General features: G+C 40.9%; 1 protein-coding gene across 2 annotated transcripts in view; it reads left to right on the plus strand.

The window, feature by feature from the left end:
- TM9SF3 (transmembrane 9 superfamily member 3) overlaps positions 1-22,245 on the plus strand; it is an 89,435-nt gene that overhangs the window by 3,809 nt on the left and 63,381 nt on the right. Inside the window, exons 1-2 of one of the 2 annotated variants that reach the window (XM_045024564.1) lie at positions 6,215-6,232; positions 10,277-10,472. In XM_045024564.1, the coding sequence (XP_044880499.1) occupies positions 6,230-6,232; positions 10,277-10,472 (199 nt within the window). In that variant the 5' untranslated portion in view covers positions 6,215-6,229. Of the gene's footprint in view, positions 1-6,214; positions 6,233-10,276; positions 10,473-22,245 lie in introns of those variants that run through there. The other variant, XM_045024563.1, reaches the window with a different exon arrangement.

Consider the following 22,245-nt stretch of genomic DNA (forward strand, 5'->3'; position numbering starts at 1 on the left):
GTACAGAAAATGCTGTGAAACTAAATTTGTGACACCTAATTAAACTTAGTGTAAATTGGTATGTTTACATCTTAAGAGTTTGGTGATAGGGTATTTAAAATTGTACATTTATGCAGCCTTCTGTAATATTCTAAACTGAAGTAGTGGATTCTGGATTGTGGAACCATCAAGATGTTTCTTGTTCAGTCTTTGCTGATTCTAGTTTTAGAAATAGTCACATCATATTTCTTATCTTAGTAGGATCCTTGGACCATATACACTGTATCATCTACTATGAAGCAACAAAACAAGAAATTGCCAATTATTCCAGTCCTGAAGATGCAACACTTCTTATTTGTTGGCTTTTTTTTCCTACCTTCATGTTGCATTCAACAGCACCTATTTAACAGATCTGTCTACTGTTATATTCTTGTTAGGACACAGGTGGCTGTCATCTTGTAGCTGTAAGGCTGTCTTCCCGGCCTTTTTAAGGGACACATGATTTTTGTGCAAGGTGGAGTAGAAAGGGGATAAGGATTATGATGTAGGCATTTCTAGAATAGCATTGTCCTTTGTGGCTGCAAGATAAGTAATTCTTGTTGGTTTGAAGGAGCCTTGGAAGCTTAGCTAAAGCTTGTTTTCATAGCAAAACAAATCTAAAATTGCATTTAAATAGACCAGTACATTTGCTTACGTTTTTATTATGAACAGTAACTGCATCTTGGTAATAAAGTACAGTAACTCCTCACTTAAAGTCATCCCGGTTAACGTTGTTTCATTGTTACGTTGCTGATCAAATGGAGAATATGCTTGTTTAAAGTTGCACGGTGCTCCCTTATAACGTTGTTTGGCAGCTGCCTGCTTTGTCCACTGCTTGCAGAAAGAGCAACCCATTGGAGCTAGTGGTGGGGGCTTGGAACCAGGGTGGACCGGCAGCCCCCCATCAGCTCCCCGCTCCCCTAAGTTCCCTGTGGAGCAGGCGCCCAGCAGGCTATCAATTGCCGCGCAGGTCAGCTGTCCCTCCCTCCCACTGCTGTGTGCTGCTCCTGTCCTCTGCCTTGGAGCTGCTCCCAGGAGCCTCCTGCTTGCTATGCAAAGGGGTGGGGGAGAAGAGGGGTGCTAATGTCAGGGTGTCCCCCTCCCCCCTTCTCCTGCCCCCTCTGCTACTTTACCCCATTTCCATAGAGTGTGTTGGGGGGGGGGGGGACATGACAGGGCTCAGGATGGAGGGAGCTTGCTGGCAGCAGCAGCTGTCTCAACTTGCTGATCTACTTAAAAAGGCAGTGTACTTAGAGTGGGGGTCATCATACTTAAAGGTGCAATGCGCATCTCTTTCTCTCACACACTGCGTGTATGTCTCTGTCTCTCTCTGCCATGGTGTCCCTCCTCCCTCCATTTGTGCTGCCTTGTAGAATCATAGAATCATAGAATTCAAGATCAGAAGGGACCATTATGATCATCTAGTCTGACCTCCTGCAAGATGCAGGCCACATTAGCCGATCTACCCACTCTTTTAGCAAGCGACCCCTGCCCCATGCTTCGGAGGAAGGCGAAAAACCTCCAGGGACACTGCCAATCTGCCCTGGAGGAAAATTCCTTCCCGACCCCAAATATGGCGGTCAGCTGAACCCCGAGCATGCGGGCAAGACTCTCCAGCCATACCCTCTGAAAGAGGTTAAGAATATCATATCATTGACCCAATTTGACCCAATTAAGTACCAGTTTGGCACTTAATTGACCTATTGACTAAGCCCGTTATCCTATTATACCATCTCCTCCATAAACTTATCTAGCTTAATCTTAAAGTCATGGAGGTCCTTCGCCCCTACTGTTTCCCTCGGTAGGCTGTTCCAGTATTGCACTCCCCTGATGGTTAGAAACCTTCGTCTAATTTCAAGCCTAAATTTCCTGACTGACAATTTATATCCGTTTGTCCTCGTGTCTACATTAGCACTGAGCTGAAATAATTCCTCTCCTTCCCTGGTATTTATCCCTCTGATATATTTAAAGAGTGCAATCATATCTCCCCTTATCCTTCTTTTGGTGAAGGAAAACAAACCGAGCTCCTCAAGTCTCCTGTCATATGACAGGCCTTCCATACCTCGGATCATTCTAGTGGCCCTTCTTTGTACCCGTTCCAATTTTAACTCATCCTTCTTAAACATGGGAGACCAAAACTGCACACAATACTCCAAATGAGGTCTCACCAACGCCTTATATAACGGGACTAGCACTTCCTTATCCCTACTAGAAATACCCCGCCTAATGCAACCCAAGACCGCATTAGCTTTTTTAACGGCCACATCACATTGCCTACTCATAGTCATCCTACGATCAACCAGGACTCCCAGGTCCTTCTCCTCCTCCGTTACTTCCAACTGGTGCGTCCCTAGCTTATAGCTAAAATTCTTGTTAGTCATCCCTAAATGCATTACCTTACACTTCTCACTATTGAATTTCATCCTGTTACTAATACTCCAGTTTACAAGGTCATCCAAATCTCCCTGGAGGATATCCCGATCCTTCTCCGAATTGGCAATACCTCCCAACTTGGTGTCGTCCGCAAACTTTATCAGCCCACTCCTACTCTTGGTTCCCAGGTCAGCAATAAATAGATTGAATAAAATAGGACCCAAAACCGAACCTTGAGGAACTCCACTGGTAACCCCCCTCCAACCCGACAGTTCCCCTTTCAGTACTACCCTCTGCAGTCTCCCATTTAACCAACTCCTTATCCACCTCTGGATTTTCATTTCGATCCCCATCTTTTCCAATTTAACCAATAATTCCTCATGCGGTACCGTATCAAACGCCTTACTGAAATCCAGATATATTAGATCCACCGCATTTCCCCTGTCTAAAAAATCTGTTACTTTCTCAAAGAAGGAGATCAGATTGGTTTGGCACGATCTACCTTTCGTAAATCCATGCTGTAATCTATCCCAGTTGTCATCGGCCTCCTGCTCCTTAACCACTCTCTCTTTCAAAATTTTTTCCATGACTTTGCATACTACAGATGTTAAACTAACAGGCCTGTAGTTACCCGGGTCACTTTTTTTCCCCTTCTTGAATATAGGAACTACATTAGCTAATCTCCAGTCCAACGGTACAATCCCCGAATTTAGAGATTTATTAAAAATCATCGCTAACGGGCTAGCAATATCACTCGCCAATTCCCTTAATATTCTAGGATGAAGATTATCCGGGCCCCCCGATTTACTTCCGTTAAGCTGTTCAAGTTTGGCCTCCACCTCAGATACTGTAATGTCTACCCCCATATCTTCATTCCCATCGGTCCCTCTATCACTATTCCTTAGCCCTTCATTAGCCTCATTAAAGACCGTGGCAAAATATTCATTCAGATATTGTGCCATTCCAAGATTATCCCTAATCTCCACTCCGTTTAAAGTTTTAAGCGGTCCCACTTCTTCCTTCTTGGTTTTCTTCCTATTTATATGGCTAAAAAACCTTTTGCTATTGGTTTTAATCCCCTTCGCTAGGTCCATCTCCACCCGTCGCTTTGCCTTTCTCACTGCATCCCTACACCCTCTGACCTCAATAAGGTAAGGTAGGTTTCTTTGCTGATCCCTATAGAATCCCTGTAGAGTGTGAGGCTACATTAACAACGTGTTAACCCTTGAGAGCTCAGCTGAGTTTATCATTTAGCAGTAAGGCATTCCCTGGGAAATAGCCCACCCTCTGACTTTACCACTCAACCAAACTTCACAAGCATCATTGCTGTGTACAGTATTAAATTGTCTGTTTAAAACTTATACTGTGTATATCTAATCTATCTATTGTCTGGCGAAATTTTTTTTCCCTGGAACCTAATCCCCCCATTTACATTAATTCTTATGGGGAAATTGGATTTGCTTAACATAGTTTCACTTAAAGTAGCATTTTTCAGGAGCATAACTACAACGTTAAGCAAGGAGTTACTGTAACTACAGATTTTAAATTTAAGTCATCACCTCATTTCCCCTGCTCTGATAATCATGACTGACCACTGACTTGTTTCACCACTTTGCACAATTACTGCATTACTTGTGTCACCCACAAGACTCATTAGAATTAATTTCTAGCTGAGGCAGAAATGTATTCCTTTGTAAAAATGTTTATTTCATATATTTAAACAAGACAGATCAGGTAGTGTATCAAAACCCTTACCATCTTACGTGCTGTGAGAACCAGAAGCTCTCTTTAGATAAACGTCTGTTTATCTGCTCTTACTTTCTACTAGTTTTGTTGACTTATCTTATTGTTGAGTTAGACATTGACACTGTTGTTCCCACACACTTTACCTGATCACTGTTAACTTTTCACTGACTATTCTGTTTGTCCTCATAGGGAGCTCCTGCTGCAGTCTTCATTTTTTTCTTCTCCAAATGCCTAAATCCAGTTGTCATTAAATCTTCTGTAGCTAAAGAGGAAATTGCTGTTTGAATAGCAGGAGAGGGAAACTATCACATCCAGTTACATAATCTTACAGTACAAGTGATTTTAAGAAAAGACCATCTGGCTCCCCCATGGCATGCCTTATTCAATTAAATGCTGCTTTCGATACCCTAGCCGAATTAAAAGGGACTTTGATTTGCTGTCTTGCTTTCTAAGATCATAAAGGATAGAACTGAGTAACTGAGCACTTTTCCAATAGATACTCTCATTCAGGACTCTGTTTTGTCTCCTCTGCTCAGAGTGTGTGGCTAATTAGAAAGGTTTGTGAGAAGATGTAGGCTTAATGACTTCTTTAACGACATTGATTTAAAACTCAGTCTCACAGACCTGTATGATGTGGCTGAATGACTTACCTAGTGCCTGAAATCATTTCTCCAAACTGAGGGAGTGCCTGCCACTTGTTACTTAGGTTTGTAGCCTGGTACGTAGGTGGGAAGGGCAAATGAGTGTCATGTTGGATTCTCATATGCTCCTTGATGTTCAGTGAGCATTACCTGAGTGTGTTTTTCCTCTGCACTTTGCAAGACGGCTAAAAGCCTTTCTTTCAGACAAGGATCCGAACACAATTAATGGTAGTTTTTGTTACTTTGACTAGATTATTGAAGCACACTTTGTTGTGCTACACCTTAAGACCCCTCAGTCTTCAGCTTGTGTGCCTTCCCCTTTTCCCTCCATTTGGGGGTTCCCATGGGCATGCCATGGCTAACAGATTGGTGGGTCTTAGGTGATACCATTCAATTCCAATTCATAGTGCTGCCAAACTCTCCTTCCCTATCCCTTCTAAGAGACCCTCGTGATCCACTGCTGAGGGGGGATTTTCTTGAGGAAGGGAGCATGGAAGAAATTCCACGTCAGAAGAAGGGAAAAATGACTTTAACTCCTGACACTTTTATATATTGAAGGATAGCCTTTCTTCCATTGTATAGATCAAAGAAAGTTAAACAATGCATCAGGACTTTCAAATTCCATATACTGTTTTTGGCCTCCATCACTAATCTTTCAGGACTTTTGACTTAAGAGCAGCCTGCTTCCACATAGTGTTCAGATACTCATCAGATACTCATGCTTCTGTGTAGGAAATAAACTTTATCAGTACAAGGTGCTGCCTGTCAGCCACTGTGTCTTCACAGTGTGTGACCATGGATTTTATTATAGTAGTTTGGGAACTTAGTGGCAATTGATCTATTCAAATTTTGGTTTGTTGTTTTTGAAATATGTAGATGCTTTTAATAAAACTTAACACAATGTTTCTACTTCTTCACCATGATACTCTGTTTCTCTAGAAACAAATCTTAGGTGCCTTTAAAATTTTGCAGGTACACTTTGCTTCAGCAGCATCCCTTAGTAACTTATTACAGTGCAGTAACTGATACACAACTAGCATTACTTCTGCATCACCATAGGAATTGATGGCTTTTGTCCAGCTTTGTTAAAACCTTTTTTTAAGGAAAAGACCAACTCTTTAGATTTTGGGTTTTTTTAATGGTTGGACTTGTCACTCCAGAATACCAACATGAACATATTATGTATAGAGCCTAAAATATTAGGCTCTAATTTCATTCTGAATATAACTTTAACTATTAATAGGGGAGTAATAACATCCACAGTTCTTATGCATATTAGGGAACAACAAGAAAATTAGGACTGTCTAAAAACCTATGGGTAGAATGATTGGAAAGAGGGGTGTGGCTAATGGGTGGAATCAACAGCAGATGGAGTCAAATTCAGGGCTTTGTCAGAAGATCTGCATTTGTCCAGACAGCTCAACATCCAATGAGGTTTTTTGCAGATTCTGATGGTTTGTTTGATCATAACAGTGTCAGTGCTAAAAAGACAAATAAGTTGATTTATGTCCTTAGATACTAACTGGATACATTTAATAAGTCAGGCCTACCACTCTTAGTAGACTGGAGGCTCAATTATTGTCTTTGTCTGCAGAACTGGGAAGATTTCCTTTTTGTGTGATTCTTAGGTTTGAAGAATAATTGTGTAGTATATTTTATTTCAGTGGGTTTTTTTGGGTTGGAAGAAATAGTAGTATAATTATTCACAAGCAAAACGAGAGGTCTATCGATCCTCCAAGGAACTTACAATCTAAGTTGAACATACCATACAATTCATTGTAGGGATGTATTGCAAGGATGAAGCTAATAATAGTAAAAGACACTTTTAGATACACTGTTTTTGTATATAGCTTTAGATATTTTTTTGTATAACAAGTGGTAGTTCTTCCTACTTCAAAAAATCAATCCGTCTGTTTCCAGGCTCCTAAATTCTCTAATACTTCTGTTGTTTGCTTAATTAAGAAGGTAACAGTTGTCTTGTACTTGTAGTTGTCTTGGCTTCTTGGCAAGTCACACTTCATGCTGTTTGGAGAATGGCAACTGTTATTTGTAAGATTGCTACACTGATACGTTTATGGCACTGCATAAATAAATGGTGCTTTATAGGCAAGGTGTGATCTCTCCCCCAGAGGGTTTACAGATGCAAGAGAATTATGCTCTTCTCTTAGACAAGAGCTGCTCCTGTCTTCAGGGATGTTTATGATTTGGCCAGGTATTGGTTTGAGTGCTTCCTGTGTTTAGGGTTTGTTGCTAGTATAGTGAGGAAGTGTGATAAACATCTTACTGGAATGATTTAAGTTCTCTTCTGCTCATTTTACTCTTCAAAGACTCAAGGCTTAATTAAATGTTGTGGGATAGGATATTATGGCTTTCTAGTGGGCGCTGTCCGGGGTTCTCTGCTCGGTGTCACCGTCAGGCTCCCTTCTTATGACCCTTTGACCGCACTCCTGTCCCTGTTCTTTTATTAGTTGTCCCCCGCAATTAGTGGGTTTCTGAGGCTCTGTGGCACCTCCCCTTAGGCTGGGGGGGGTTCCGTTAGCATGGGGCGGGCTCGCCCACCCCACTTCCTGGAAACCCAATAGATACTTAGGAAGCTTTTTGAATGATAAGGAAGAGATGTATGTTTCATTGTGTTTTGGTGGAGATTATTTTTGCATCTTTGGTTCCTGCTAGATGAAAGTACTGATCAAAACTAGTTTTTTGATAGCAAGGTGGAAGGAGTGCTAGTAGCAAATACTATTACCAATAAATACACATCTGCCTTAAATAAAGTAATGAGTGACCAGGAAACTTGGTGGAATCTGATACTCCATCTTTATCTCACCTCTTTGTGAGAGGCAGTGGGAGTCTTTGTCTTTAATTTGCTTATTCATTGGCCTAAAACTGAAACTGATGATTCATTTCACAATGTCCCGCTAAATGGTCTACATCACACAACCACCATAACTCCCATGTCCCTCTCAGATGAGAGGCAAGGGATTGAGTGAACTCCTTTTCATGCTTAATTGGGTCCTCTCTCCCCAGAGCGAAATGATATAGCATTCTGGGTTGTGTGAGGAAAACAGCCTCCTGTTACTACCCATGTTTGTATGTTTTCTATATTTGTATTACAGTAGCATCTGGAAGCCCCTGTTGAGATAAGGGTCTCAATATGCTGACCATGTATGAACACAGAGTCCCTGCCCCAAAAAGTTGACCGTCTAGTTACATAATTAATCTACAATCTATTTGAAGATAAATGGAGGAATTCACTCCCAGGCTTGTCAGTCTGTTTTTCTTAATTAACGTGTTTATATTTGAACAAGAAAACAGAACTTTGATGTCTTGTTTTAATACTTACTTATAGTATACAATTGATTTAATTAATTTTAAAGGTGACCTGGAATGCTTCCCAAAAAATCTGGAGGTCACCATTCAGTAACAGACTGCCTGCAAATAAGTAAATTATTAAAATGGGAGTTCATTTTTTTTCCTCTCCACTCTCTGTGGAAGACAAGGGTTCAGAAGTTTAAGAAAATTAACACAATCCACTACTGAAAAAGATTACAGCCCTGTTTACAAGTCAGCATGTCATCAGCTGTTGCATGAGAGAAACAGTACTTGAGAGAAATTTGGATCTTGACAGGTAACACTTGAATACTGGAACATTTACTCAAAAAACATTCGGGGGAGGAAGGTACAAAAGTCAAGTCAGGCATTACAAAAAGTAGAGAAAGATGGGATATAGCCCCCAGTCTGCCAGCAGAATCAGGAATGTTGGTAAGGAGCCTAATGCTCACTTCAGTTGTTGAATGCTATACTTCCCACCTTCCCTCAGCTTTCTGCAAGGATGGATTGTTGTGCTGCACTGGTATAACCTTTCAATTTGGTGGTAGAGAGAAGGGAACCTCTTCTGGCTTTCTCTGACATGTTGTATGGTTTTTCTTTGCTCCCTTCTCATTTCTTCTTCCCCATCCCTAAAATCTCCTGTACCTCTGCTACTTTCCCAAGTAAAGTGAAACTGACAAATGGCTGGTTAGTATTATTGCTGGACATGCAGTAGTGAAACTGACCAAATATTTATCATTGATTGCTGCAGATGTAATACAAAAGAGTACAAGGCTTTCCATTATAAGCAGCTTTGATTTGTTAATAAAGTGACATGATGGAATGAAAGGATTAAATCTTTTTCTCAAAACATGGTGATTTAAATGCATAAATCAGAATAAAACATTTTTAAGCACTCTAGCTCTCAAGCACTCTACATGTGGGTTTATAGCTAATTATTTTTAGGCCCAACTAGCTGTATGGCAACTAGCTGTATGGCAACTATTCATATAATTGTGTTTAAGGACTTTTGTTCATTTGTTGAAATGAAAAATGTCTAACTCTTATCTACCAGTTACTTTGACTGCACAATAAAAAATACTTATGCCTAATTGACATTTGATTCCCCTTTCCACTCAAAGTAACATAAATACTTATTCCATTTGTGCATATCTCAGCCTTACGAGAACACTTCATTCTTGCATATTTATGGGGCCTGAATTTTAGCTCTAAAGTAGGATTGAAAATCGGATTTGCCATGTCCAAATACAATTATATGCACCTATTCCCGGCTTGAAATCCAGATCCATGTGGTTTGGTGAATTGATGGTATAGTCACCAATATATTGAAGTGTGGAGGAAAGGCTAGAGGTAAACTGTTTAGTCCTTTAAATACTGTTAAAAGCACAATTTAAAAAAAAAAACTAGTCAAGATTAGCATTTTACAAAGTGTATCACACATGATAACTTAAACACTTTGGTTCTTATTTTTGTGAGTCCGTCCCAACATCTGAGCATTAATGAAGACATTTATCTGAGGAGTGCATATATTAAGAGTGTTGGAGTTATTATGATAGAACTTGAAAAAACTTTAGACAGCTACTGGCTGGGGTACTACATTTACTGGCCAGAGGTAGCTACAAGAGATAAGGTTTTAATTGTTTTTACAGAGAAGTCTAGGGCAAAACCCTGTTGAGAGGGCTACCCTTATTGCTACTTCTAGTTATTAAGATGGAGGGTACTTGTGTTCCACTAAGGTACAATTTACGCATCCTGTATGCAGTCTTTGGCAAATTTATACCGTTGCAGATAAAAAAGATAAAGGAGTTTCTCTTTAATGCTTTTTGTAAGTTTCTATGCTTTCAATTTCTGGGAATGTTACCTGTAAAGGGCTACTGATGCTTCATACCCTTATGCCAAATATTTGTTTAAATGCCTAAGAGGAGCAGGCATAGATTTCCCCCCCCCCCAAAAAAACCAAAAAAACAAAACAAAACAAAAAAACCAACCAACCAAATATTTGTCTTATGTGATGCTCTTTTAGTTGTCTGACCCAAAGTGAAGATGGTGTTTGGACCTCTCCTTTCTGAACTCCCCAAATATACCACTGCCTCTCTAAATAACATGAAGAATGGATGTGCTTAATTTTACTGTGGTAGACTTCTCATATGTTTCAATATGCTTTCTTTTAGTACCAAGATAAAGAAGAAGTCGTTCTTTGGATGAATACAGTAGGACCGTACCACAATCGCCAAGAGACATACAAATATTTCTCTCTTCCCTTCTGCGTGGGATCAAAAAAAAGCATCAGTCATTATCATGAAACACTAGGAGAAGCACTTCAAGGAGTTGAATTGGAATTTAGTGGTCTGGACATTAAATTTAAAGGTAAGCATGATAAGATACATTAAAAAAAATCCCCTACATTTAATCTCTGAATTAAAAACTCCTGAGTAAGAAACACCTTCAGTTCCCTTGACTAGTAGATTTCTCATTGTTGATCACAACTCTGTATGAAAACAGAGGCCTTTATTACAAATGGTCTCTTAAACACACTGAATTTCTTTGTCTCTCTCGTTCACCCCTTAAAGATATTTCCTTGCAGCAGCTAATAAACTTTTGTGGTAACTGATTATGACCATTCAGATGTTGAATGTGGACAGGGTTGAAGAAAATCGAAGAATGCTCAGTATGAAAGTAGAGTATATTGCTTTTATTTTTGAAGGTTAAAAAGTTTTCAGAATATAAGAGTGCAGCTCTTAATTTATAAACAGAGTACATATAAAATGACTGCCCAATACCACATGTTGGCACAGGTAGATCTTAGAGGGGCTTCTCTTTGCTTTTCTGTATTATTGAAAACAGGGCAACTCAGACGTGAGATATTTAGCCATATGTCCTCTTTAGAAAAACTTAGTGTAGAACAGGGGTGGGCAAACTTTTTGGCCTGAGGGCCACATCTGGGTATGGAAATTGTATGGCGGGCCATGAATGCTCATGAAATTGGAGGTTGGGGGTGCAGGATGGTGCTCCAGGCTGGGACCAAGGGGTTCAGAGGGTGAGAGGAGGTTCAAGGCTGGGACAGGGGTTGGCGTGCTGGAGGGGGTCAGAGGTGCAGGATCTGGGCGGCGCTAACCTCAAGCAGCTCCTGGAAGTAGCGGCATGTTCCCCCTCCGGCTTCTATGCAGAGGTGCAGCCAGGCAGCTCAGCACGCTGCCCCATCCGCAGGCACTGCCCCTGCAGCTCCCATTGGTCATGGTTCCCGGCCAATGGGAGCTGCGGGGCCAGCACTTCGGGTGGGGGCAGTGTGTGGAGCCTCTTGGTTGCCCCTATGCGTAGGACATCCCACTGCTTCTGGGAGCCACGGCATGCGCGGAGCGGGGAAAGCCCCCCGGCTGGAGCGCCGGAGCAGGGCAAGTCCCAGACCCCGCTCCCTGGCAGGAGCTTGAGGGCTGGATTAAAACGTCTGAAGGGCCAGATGCAGCTCCTAGGCCGTAGTTTGCCCACCCTGGTGTAGAATATAAACAATGTATTGAGGTTGATTTTGAAGGAAAACTTGTTTTGTAGAATAGCATATTCTGTGGCTTTAATCTTACTCTTTAAACTTCTGTGTTCTTGTAATACTGTTCCTATTGGTCTGTAAAATTGGAATTATGGTATTGCTGTTTTTGCTATTGGGGTAGACACGAGATGTGGACCTCTTCCAGACCCTCTTCAGCATAATAAAGGAAGAACTTGAAAGTGAGAATGCGGGTACTACAGTGACTATATTTTTCAAGTATGCTGAGCACATGTAGCTTCTCTTGAGATCAGTAGGAGCTGTGGTTGTTCAGCACTTTTGAAAATCCTGCCGAAAATTATTGTTGTTGAATATTATATCCCTCTTGTTTAATCTTCCAGTTGTAAAAGCATCACTAATGATTTTTTTGCCTAGTATTTTTATAAAAATAAAAGTTGATAAAACACAAAATTGAAAAACTAAAAATATGTCTACTTTCTATAACAATTCAGATTGAAAGCATTGCTACAATAATTTTCTTTATATAGGCAATGTTTGAACCTTTATTGCATGTAAAGTTAAAAATAAATTGGAATTGGGTTTAGGGGAGGGAAATGACATGAAGTTCCCCAGTTAAGATTTATCACTGTCCAGTTAAATGAATAGAAAGAAATAATGGGACTACTACATTTAAAATAATGATCAACAGGATAATTAATGTCTTACTGCCTCTTCTGAATGGATATTGCATGAACTACTAGCTTCTACAGTGAATCTTTAAAACTAAATGTGAAATTGCACAATACATAGGTTACATGTAACATGTGTCGAAGAGTGTTAAAATGAGCTACAAAACTGACTTGGTAGAAGTTCCATTTTGAAAGGGTTCTTTGTAGTCTTCTGTAAAATGGATCATTGGTGATGGTAAAATCTTTATCTACAGAGACACAAAGCACAGTGAAGTTACTTAAGAAGAAGAATTGAAAACACATGAACTGTTAGATTAACAGTAGGTCATTGATCTTTTAATGTCCTTTCAGTATCAGGAAAAATCTTTTTTGCTTTTCCAAAAAAAAATAAAAAATGCATTTGCTGAGGCAGGTCAGTTTTTTAGTTTAGCTGCTCTTAACTTGTCTGGTAAATCTTCATAACTTATGAAGAGTTCACAGAGCAGCTTGGGCTGATAAGCTAAGCAATGCAGATGAGGATGCATGGTTTAAGTTTCAAAGCATTTTATTGACTAATGAGAAACTGCTATGAGTCTATATGAAAAATATACTCAATTTCTCCTTAGAGAACTTAAACATACCAGCAAATATAGGTAGGAATACAGAGGGTACACGTAAGATCCAGAGGCAGCATACTACTGAGGAGGCTGTCCCCACAAGTGCTGGGAAGGGAGAAGGTACAAGGATTCCTATTGGGTCATTGTCATTGGGCCATGCTCTGATGGCTCCATTTTCATACTGGATTTCTTGCTTTTATATGGCTGGAAAATAGAGACTCTTTTCTGCCTCCTTTGGCTGTTGGAAAGGAGGAACTTTCTTGCACACTCTCCTGAGGGTCGGGTGGGGCAAGGATTCTAATATTCAAACTTTACACCACGCATCATGGCTGGGAATGGTCTCTACTGTGCTCTCCAGCCTTTTTGGGGGCGTCTTCCTGCATGAATAGCTCTACTACCTTCTTCTGCAGTTGCTTAGAACTTTCCCAGGAAGAAGCCTGAGACTCAGAGGAGTGTTTACACTTTCACTTGCTGCTCTTCATAATACTGTACCAGTAGAACTGACTGTTCACTCAGTATAGTGTTGTCATGTTTCAGCAGCCACAGAGGCACTTGGGAAGACGACACTGCATTGGTTTAGGTTCGCTTTGTGTTTGAAGATTATGATTAGCCCTTGAGGGCTAGAAACTCCAGTATAAAAACATTAAGAATCTGAAAGTGAAACTGACTTTATAGGTTTTTGTTGTTTGCCAAGCTGAAAAATGCAATAACTCAATATAGCAAAAAGTGGACTTACACTATTAAGACTGAAATATTAAGGTGCCAGTGGTTATTTAAAGAGACACTCAACTTAAATTGTAAGGAGAGATAAAATGCAAGATGGAGTACAGTGTGCCAAAATCTTGAGTACTGCCAAATTCTAACTGAAGCTCCCAAAGCTATGCAAAACCCTTTACGTAAACTGATCTTTCCCCTGGAGTTTCTAGCAGAAGCAGTGAATCCCCAAATTACAATTTAGCTGACCTATACGCTTCACTACTTGACTGCTCATTTCTGCACTTGTGGATTTTTAAATTAGCTGCCATTTTTTGATGGCAGTCACTGGCACAGGTAGTAAGGTTCACTTAACATAGTCAGACTCAACCTAGGGAGAGGAAACCACTACCATTTCCTCTGTCAGGTAAGGTGGCTCTTACATCCCTGGCTGATAAGAAAGAGAGAGACAAATTAGGCTTTTCCTTTTCAATGGATTAAACACTAGTTATTTACTAAGCCACTTTGATAGGAAACGCTAGTGGAAATAGGTGGATAAAAGCAGTGGTTTTCAAACTTTTTTTTCTGGCAACCCAGTTGAAGAAAATTGTTGATTCCCGTGACCCAATGGAGCTGAAGATGAGGGGTTTGGTGTGTGGGAGGGGCTCAGGGCTGGGGTTGGGGTGCGGGGGTGAGGGCTGCAGGGTGGGGCTGGCAATGAGTGGTTCAGGGTATGAGAGGGGGCTCTGGGCTGGGGCAGGGGCGGTTGGGGTGCGGGGGGGTCAGCTTTGAGCTGGGGGTGCATGCTCTGGGCTGGGGATGAGGGGTTTAGGGTACAGGAGAGGGCTCCAGGTTTGGGGGGGCTCAGGCCTGAGGCAGGGATTTGGGGTGTGGGAGGGGATCAGGGATGGGGTTGCAGGCTCTGGGCTGAGGCTGGGGATGATCAGTTTGGAGTTCAGGAAAGTGCTCCAGGTTTGGGGTGGGGGGAGGCTGGAGCAGGGGATTGGGGCGCAGGCTTACCTCGGGCAGCTCCCGGTGAGCAGCGCAGCGGGGGTGGTAAGGCAGGCTTTCTGCTTGTCCTGGCACCATGGACTGCACTGCTCCCCAGAAGCAGCAGCAGCAGGTCTGGCTCCTAGGCGGAGGTGTGCAAGTGGCTCCATGTCTCGGCTGCAGGCACCCCCCCTCTCCTCCCTTTCCCATTGGCTGGGAACCACCAATGGGAGTGTGGAGCTCCATGGCCCCCATCCCCCTGCCTAGGAGCCAGACCTGCTGCTGGCTGCTTCTGGGGTTCAGCGCGGTGTTGGAACAGGTAGGGACTAGCCTGCCTTAGCCGAGCTGCACCGCCAACAGGACTCTTAATGGCCCGGTCGGCAGTGCTGACCAGAGCCGCCCCAACCCAGTGCCTTACATTCCGTGACCCAGTATTGGGTCGCGACCCACAGTTTGAAACCACTGGATAAAAGGATGGTCTCTCCTTTAGGAAAGTCTTGGAAAGATCATTGTAGTGACTTGGGGGTAGGGGGAAGGTAGTTAAACTCATTCTCTGCACATGCCAAAAAGAGTTCCTAGAGTAAGAGAATTCTCAGATTTAAGATAAATTTTGCAAAGGGCACAGAGGTCAGAGAAACAGAGCTCCCCCTGGCACTTTCAGGACCCCACTCTCTGGGATCCCTAAACCAAATAAGATGATGACATGAAATCTTATTCTTTGCTATGTAAGCTCTTTTCTCCTACCCCTCCATATTACTGAAGAAGGGATGCACATGTGCTTAAAAGAAATAATGTTCTGACTTTAGCTAGATACTCTGATACATTTCTAATATTTCCCTTTAAAATTGCTAGAACAGATGTACTGGGATCTTGCATTCATTATTATAAACTTCATGTGACTGAAGCTTGAAAAATCTACTTGAGGCTGGTCAGTGGAAAGCTGTCTTTGAGTGTGGAACTCTAAACCATCAGCTTCTGTGGAAATGAAGTTTTGCTTAACAAGTAGAATGTTTTAAGATGGTGAAAGAGCCTACCATACCAAAGGCAGACCTAGGGAGTATTGTCTTCCTGAATCTGCAGACAGAACTCCAGTGCTGCTACTTCTGCTTATATATCATCAAGCTGCAGCAAAATGAAGTTAATTAGTAGTTGCTGCTATTCATAATCCGAAAGGCAATAGTGAAGGTGTCAAGAATCATGTTATTTTTATGCTACTGCTTGAGAGAGCTCTGAGCAAAAGGGCTTACAAAAAAAGTTTGGGACTACCGTAGAATAGAGGAATCCTCTTTTTCAGAGCAGCCAAGAGTTTTTAGGGATCAATAGGGTAGTGAAAATTCTCTCCCCTTGTAATGGGTTGAGGTTCTTGGTAGCCAAATGTCTCCAGAGTAAGACACTCTATTTACTAATCTTACAGAGTGAAAAACAATGAAGGGCATAAATGGCAAAATATAATTTGATTTTATAACTTTCAGTTTTAACAATTTAAAGCATTGTTGCTAACATGAGGAAAGGCACTTGTGTTAACATGATTTTTAAATTGACCCTATCCTTTAGAAGAAACTGATGGTACTAGTGAATGATACTGGCAACAACCCTAGAAAACAATCCTTTTGTTACTAATTTGCTATATTTACAGATTGTTATGGATTTTACTAAATATGAATGAAAGCAATATTTTATCTAATTTTCTAGAATGTGCATGAAAATGGTAAGTAAAAAGAATGGGGAAAGCTGTTCTCATTTCATCTGATTGCAGTTAAACACTATGGCAAAGCTTTATTTAATCACTCCTCATCTGTTCAGGGTATGACAAATGTCTGACTTTATGCAACCAGTTTACTAATTTTTATTGCACTGTCTTTGCATAGAGATTCTGCGTCATCCCTGTTAGCAAGAGCACACCATAGATATGGAAACAGCTTGGAAAAGAAGTCAGTTTATGTGACTTGGTTGTTACCAGTGCAGATGAGGATTTTCTTCTTCTTCTACCTCAGGCAGGCACATGAGAATATTTGTGCCCTTTCATTGTGTATTCTACTTTCCTTTCTTTCCCCACGCTGTTTCTTGACTTCCAGAAGATTAGCCATACTGCAAGTCAGTTACTAATGCTCTTCTCTGTCATCTCAGGTTTTTTGGTAGATGAGGATGGCTCTTCTTTATTTTCATGACTATGGGAACAGCAGTGGGTTGTTTTGTGCTATAGCAGACTATTGCTTCCATCATAAATTTTTTCTGTGCAGTATGAGAATGGAAACTTTTCCTGTTGGAATGGAAGTAGTGGCTTCGGTAACCTTAAGTTTAGGTTTTTTAATAGTGGGGAAAACAGCTTTGATGCCAAGGGAAGGAAATGGGCTCTTTCAACCACACAACATTTCCGCCTGCTGAGATTAGGAGCTCTTTCCCATAGAGACATAAAAGGGCCTATAAAGCCTGACTCCCACCATCATTGCCAGGGTTAATCAGGCTGGTTTAGACCTGGGTCATTATGTCCCTATGTAGGGAAGTCCCTTCCAGTCTTGAGTTTAGTCCCTTGCTTTGGCTGGCAACCCTGTCACAGAATTCTGTTCATAAACTTTCCAAGCTCCATCTTAAACTTACGTTGTTTGCCCCCACTATGCCTATTGGAAGGCTGTTCCAGAACCTCCCTGATAGTTAAAACCTTTTTCTAATTTCTAAATGTATTCATGGCTAGTTTATGCTGATTTGTTCTTGTGCCAACATTCTTTGCATGTCACACTCTTCCCATCTTCAAGAAAGCTGGATATGCAGGTTGAACAATCTGTTCGTTTCTGTCCTCTGTCCCCTCTAGACATCTCTTTATAGTCAAAAATCTTATTTGATCATCCCAGAACCTTCTCTTTCCCTATTATATCTCTGAAGAAATGGGCTCAGAATCAGGATCTGGTGCCTTCACATAAGTCTTTCTCAGAGGTCTCTGAATACCTTCTCAGACATTTCTGTAAATGCTTTAGTATTGGAGGAAGAGACTTGCTGCAGTGTCCTTCCCTCTCCTTCCTTCCTTCCTTTAATGGAGAAGAATCAGGAAAAGGTATTTCCCAGATGTGCCGGGGTGCAACAACTTGTGGACAGGGATTGTAAGTCTCCAAATGTACAGATTTCTTTCCTGAAGAAATGTGAAAACGTATGAGTGAAGAAAACTCTCACTAGGCTAGTTCCCTCTAATACAGATTCATCATTGTTGTGACAGCCTATCTGAGATCCTTTACGCTGGAAAATAGGGGTTTTCAGAGCATTCTTTGAGCTAGGAACAGCTCACATTCAATAACTGTTCATCCAGTTTCTTCACTCTGTTTCTAGACCAGTTTCTTCACTCTGTGTTTTTCTGATCTCTCTATTCATCATGGGATGGGGTTTTTCTTCCTAATTAAAATGGCTGCCTTTCTAAAGGTGTGTTCAGGTGCTGATACTGTGGGGATGAGTCTGGCACAAATGGCTAGATTTTTCTGAACTTCACTCCCTCAGGTGTCTTTAATACTAAAACTCTTCCTACTAATACCACAATTGCAGATGCTTAAGTCAGTGACTTATCCACCCCATTCTGTCCGACATTCAACTCCTCTGAATCCCCCTTTCAGAACTGTCCCTTTGGTTCTGTTTTGAAAAGACCAAACATCCCCAGGCTAACAAGAAGTCAGAAAGGAAATAATGTGCTTTCTCTCTACTTTGAGATTGCTTTGGCTTTGGTTGGAGGGTGGAGGGGAGAAGAGTTGTCCAAGTCAGGACAGTGTGGTTTTGTATCATTAGACTCTGGGAGCCTGGTCATTAATGACCAAGGGATATTGCCAAGAGTTTTTGAAATTTCCTTTTCCAGTTTCTCTCCTTTGTTGCATCTTTTTTTTAACTGAGAGTGGGGAAAATTATACCCTGTTTATTTATTTGCAACTGTTCTTTTTAGTACTTAGGTTATTTGCCTCTCTTCATGTACTCAGTGTCCCTTGGAAAGAGAAGACAGGAGAACTAAAAATAGCCATGCTTTCCATAGCATTCATAAACTAGCACTAAATGTAGCTATGAAATATTACTGAAGTCCTTACTCCTCTAACCTAGAGCTGACTCTGCCAGCTCAGTGTTCTGTCATATTTTCAGTGATTCCTAGCTGTCGCTAAGCCTACTTTCCATTACTGTCTTGCTTTGATGTGCAGACATCACAAGCCTTGAACATTCGAGATTATATCCTCCTCCACCTTTAGGTAGGCTTTCCTTTTACAAATATTTTCTCTTCATTGAGAAACAAAGAAATATTATTCTTCATAGCCCAAAGGTCTGGCCTTCCACCTATATCAGTGTGCCTATTTTAGCATCTCTAATGATTCTCAAATGATATGAGAGATGCCTAGATATATCAGGGCACATCCTTGCAGGCAGTCTGAGCCAATTGCAACCCAAAGTAAGACTTTTTCAGATATGAAAGATTACAAATCTTAAATAAGAGCTTGGTTTGTATATAGAGTGCCAAATCTAGATCTTCATGTGAAAAATATCTAAAGGCTACATGTTTTTCTGAGGTGTTAAGTGACTGAGGCATTAGTTTATTTCTAACAGGTAAAGTCAAGATTTTTAAACAATTTTTTGGAAGTGTGTGCTTGTGGTTTTGGGGTTTTCTCCTATTTTTGACACTTCTGTGGTATTGGAAAAGGGGTTTATTTTGTTTTCATTCTGCTTATCTGTAATCCGAGTTTCAGGGGTGCTGGAAACAGGTCCGGTTGGATTTCAGCCTCCCCTTTATGGGTGAATGGGGGGCAGAGTGTCCCAAAACATTTTCTCTTGTCGTGTGGGGTCACTGTATGGAAAAAGTTGAGAACCTATTGCTTTAGTACAGGGGTAGGCAACCTATGGCACATGTGCCAAAGGCGGCACACGAGATGATTTTCAGTGGCCACTGGTCCGGGGGGGCTCTGCATTTTAATTTAATTTTAAATGAAGCTTCTTAAACATTTAAAAAACCTTATTTACTTTACATACAACAATAGTTTAGTTATATATTATAGACTTATAGAAAGAGACTTTCTAAAAACGTTAAAATGTGTTACTGGCACGCGAAACCTTAAATTAGAGTGAATAAATGAAGACTCGGCGCACGACTTCTGAAAGGTTGCCGGCCCTTGCTTTAGTAGATAATCCAGGAGAGGGAGATGATACAGATCATATTCTTTTCACTGACTGCAGATCTCACTTTTTTTATAATGTTTCCACACTGAATCAAAAACAGGAACCCAGAGTTTGAGCTTTGAGTCTTGTCTAAACTGTGGGGAGGTTTTTGGGGGGTGGGGTGGGGAGGGGAGCAGGTTGGAAGGAGGAAGTTTCCACTGGTTTTAGCATAGCCAAGAATCTTCTTGTAGACAAAATCGTGGCAGATTCTAGCACTTTTACCGACCTATCTCAGTGGTAAAAATGCTGGAAGTCACAGGAGCCTTGTCTATACTTGAACTCCCACAGATGAATCAGTGGTAGCACTCGTGAGAATAGTCTGCCAAAGTTTCTTAGTGTATATGTGAATTGAAGACCCTGTGACAGCTATCTTCAGTTTTAGCCTTTTTGTATTAGTACTTGTTTAAAAATTTGTATTAATCTAAACTACTTTTTATAATATAGAATTAAATTTTTATATTTGTATAATTTTGATAGATAATCTTGGTTTTTTATCGATTTACATTATCACAGTTGTGGGAAATGATGGGGATGTCAAATAATGGTGTGGGGAGGTGTCAGACAATAGTTATTTAATGACAGTTGACACTGAGATTCAAAAAATTAAAGCTTTATAACTGTTAAAACACAAATTGTCAACATCACAAGTCAAAATATACAAAGTAAATGTCCTTAAATGAAACTCTGAAGTTTTCAAGCAGCATTTTTCTCCAGCTACACTGAGCATTTTGAGGTCAGATCTAAATCCTGAGTTAACAGGTCAGACTTTCTAGTGTATGTTTAAAGGGAAACCTCAATGTTTTATAACAGCTCAGTAATTATTTCTTATTAATCTCTCTCTAAATCAGTTTTGCAGAAATCTTTCAGTCTGCCAAATTAAGTTGAATTGTGGATTTGTCCCTTTGTTTCTCATTGAGTTAAGAGAGAAATTATATCAAACCTCAGTGCTTGTGAAAGGTGCTGACATGACACACAAACAAACTTAAATGCGCTAATCATGGAACAGGGATAACCAGAGCTCATTATTTTGTGATGCTGTGGAATTTACCCTATAATCCACCCTTTGCTGCAAATTGTGTTCCAGAATTTAAGCGTGTGAACATAATAATAAAAAGTAGCCCTTATGCAAATGAAACTAGTGTAGTGTTATTAAATTGTCAGACAACCCAAAGGTAGCCCTTGGATGCATGGCTTGTCCCACTGGGTTTGTAACCCAGGCTTTGTCTGCACTGGGGATTTGTCGTGGCCGTAAACCCCTAATGAGATGGGCAACGCTGTTTATTGTCAGTGGAACTTGCCCCTGCTTGAAACTGGGATAAGCCACACTACTGCAAATTGTGGCTTTATAGGGGCTTATCATGCCTAGATTAGGTGTACGCAGTTGTATGGCTACACTTGTGACTAATTGGGGCAACTCCAGTTAGATAAGGCTTGAGCCTAAAAATTACAATTTAAACATCGTCATTAACCATTTATTAAATGTATTCGAGATCAGAGAGAGATTCTGTTAGGTACTGTATACATGCGCAGTAAGAGTCCCTGCCCCAAAGAGCTTATTGTAGATATACAGGTTGCTCTCTCCCCCATCCTATGTCTTACAGGTGAGGCACAGAGGTGAAGTGACTTGCCTAAGGCCACACAGCGATTTTGGCAGAGCTGGGAATTAAACCCCCATCACCTGAATCCCAGTCCAGTGCCAGTGCCTTAAGCTCAAAACTATGCTGTTTCTCCTGTAATCCTTTTCAGAGCATGTTCAGTTGATACGGTAGTTAAAACACTAATGACCCATCTAAACTAAGGCTCCCGGTGTTGCTAATATCAGAGGAGCCAAAGTGGATTTAGCAACTTTTTAATTCATCCAATCCCCTTTACTCTCGTCACACAAAAACTTTCCAGTGCCTTCTTACCAAATCAGCTTTCTCTAACGGATGATGAAACTGCATATATAAAGCAGTTTTTTCACTTATAAGTCTATAGAAATATCTTATAAGTTTGCTAATGCTACTACACCTCTACCTCGATATAACGCTGTCCTTGGGAGCCAAAAAATCTTATCGCATTATAGGTGAAACCGTGTTATATTGAACTTATTTTGATCCACCAGAGTGCGCAGCGCTCCCCCCTACCCCCCGGAGCACTGCTTTACCGCATTGCTTTACCAAATTCGTGTTATATCGGGTGGTGTTATATCGAGGTAGCGGTGTGTATATATAGTCAAGTATCAGAGGGGTAGCCGTGTTAGTCTGGATCTGTAAAAAACGACAGAGTCCTGTGGCACCTTATAGACTAACAGAAGTATTGGAGCATAAGCTTTTGTGGGTGAATACCCACTTCGGGGTGTATGTGTGTGTATATATACACATATATACATATAAAAATATATATATATTGTGTATGTGTATATATACACATATATAAAAAAATAGTGTAGCTGCATTTCTTATCTGTTATGAATATGGGCCACTCTGGACAGTGTAGAATGAATGTATTACAAGGACCAACTCCACATAAATACCTTTATTCAA

Source organism: Mauremys mutica, chromosome 7 (genome assembly GCF_020497125.1).
Source record: "Mauremys mutica isolate MM-2020 ecotype Southern chromosome 7, ASM2049712v1, whole genome shotgun sequence".
NCBI lineage: Eukaryota > Metazoa > Chordata > Testudines > Geoemydidae > Mauremys > Mauremys mutica.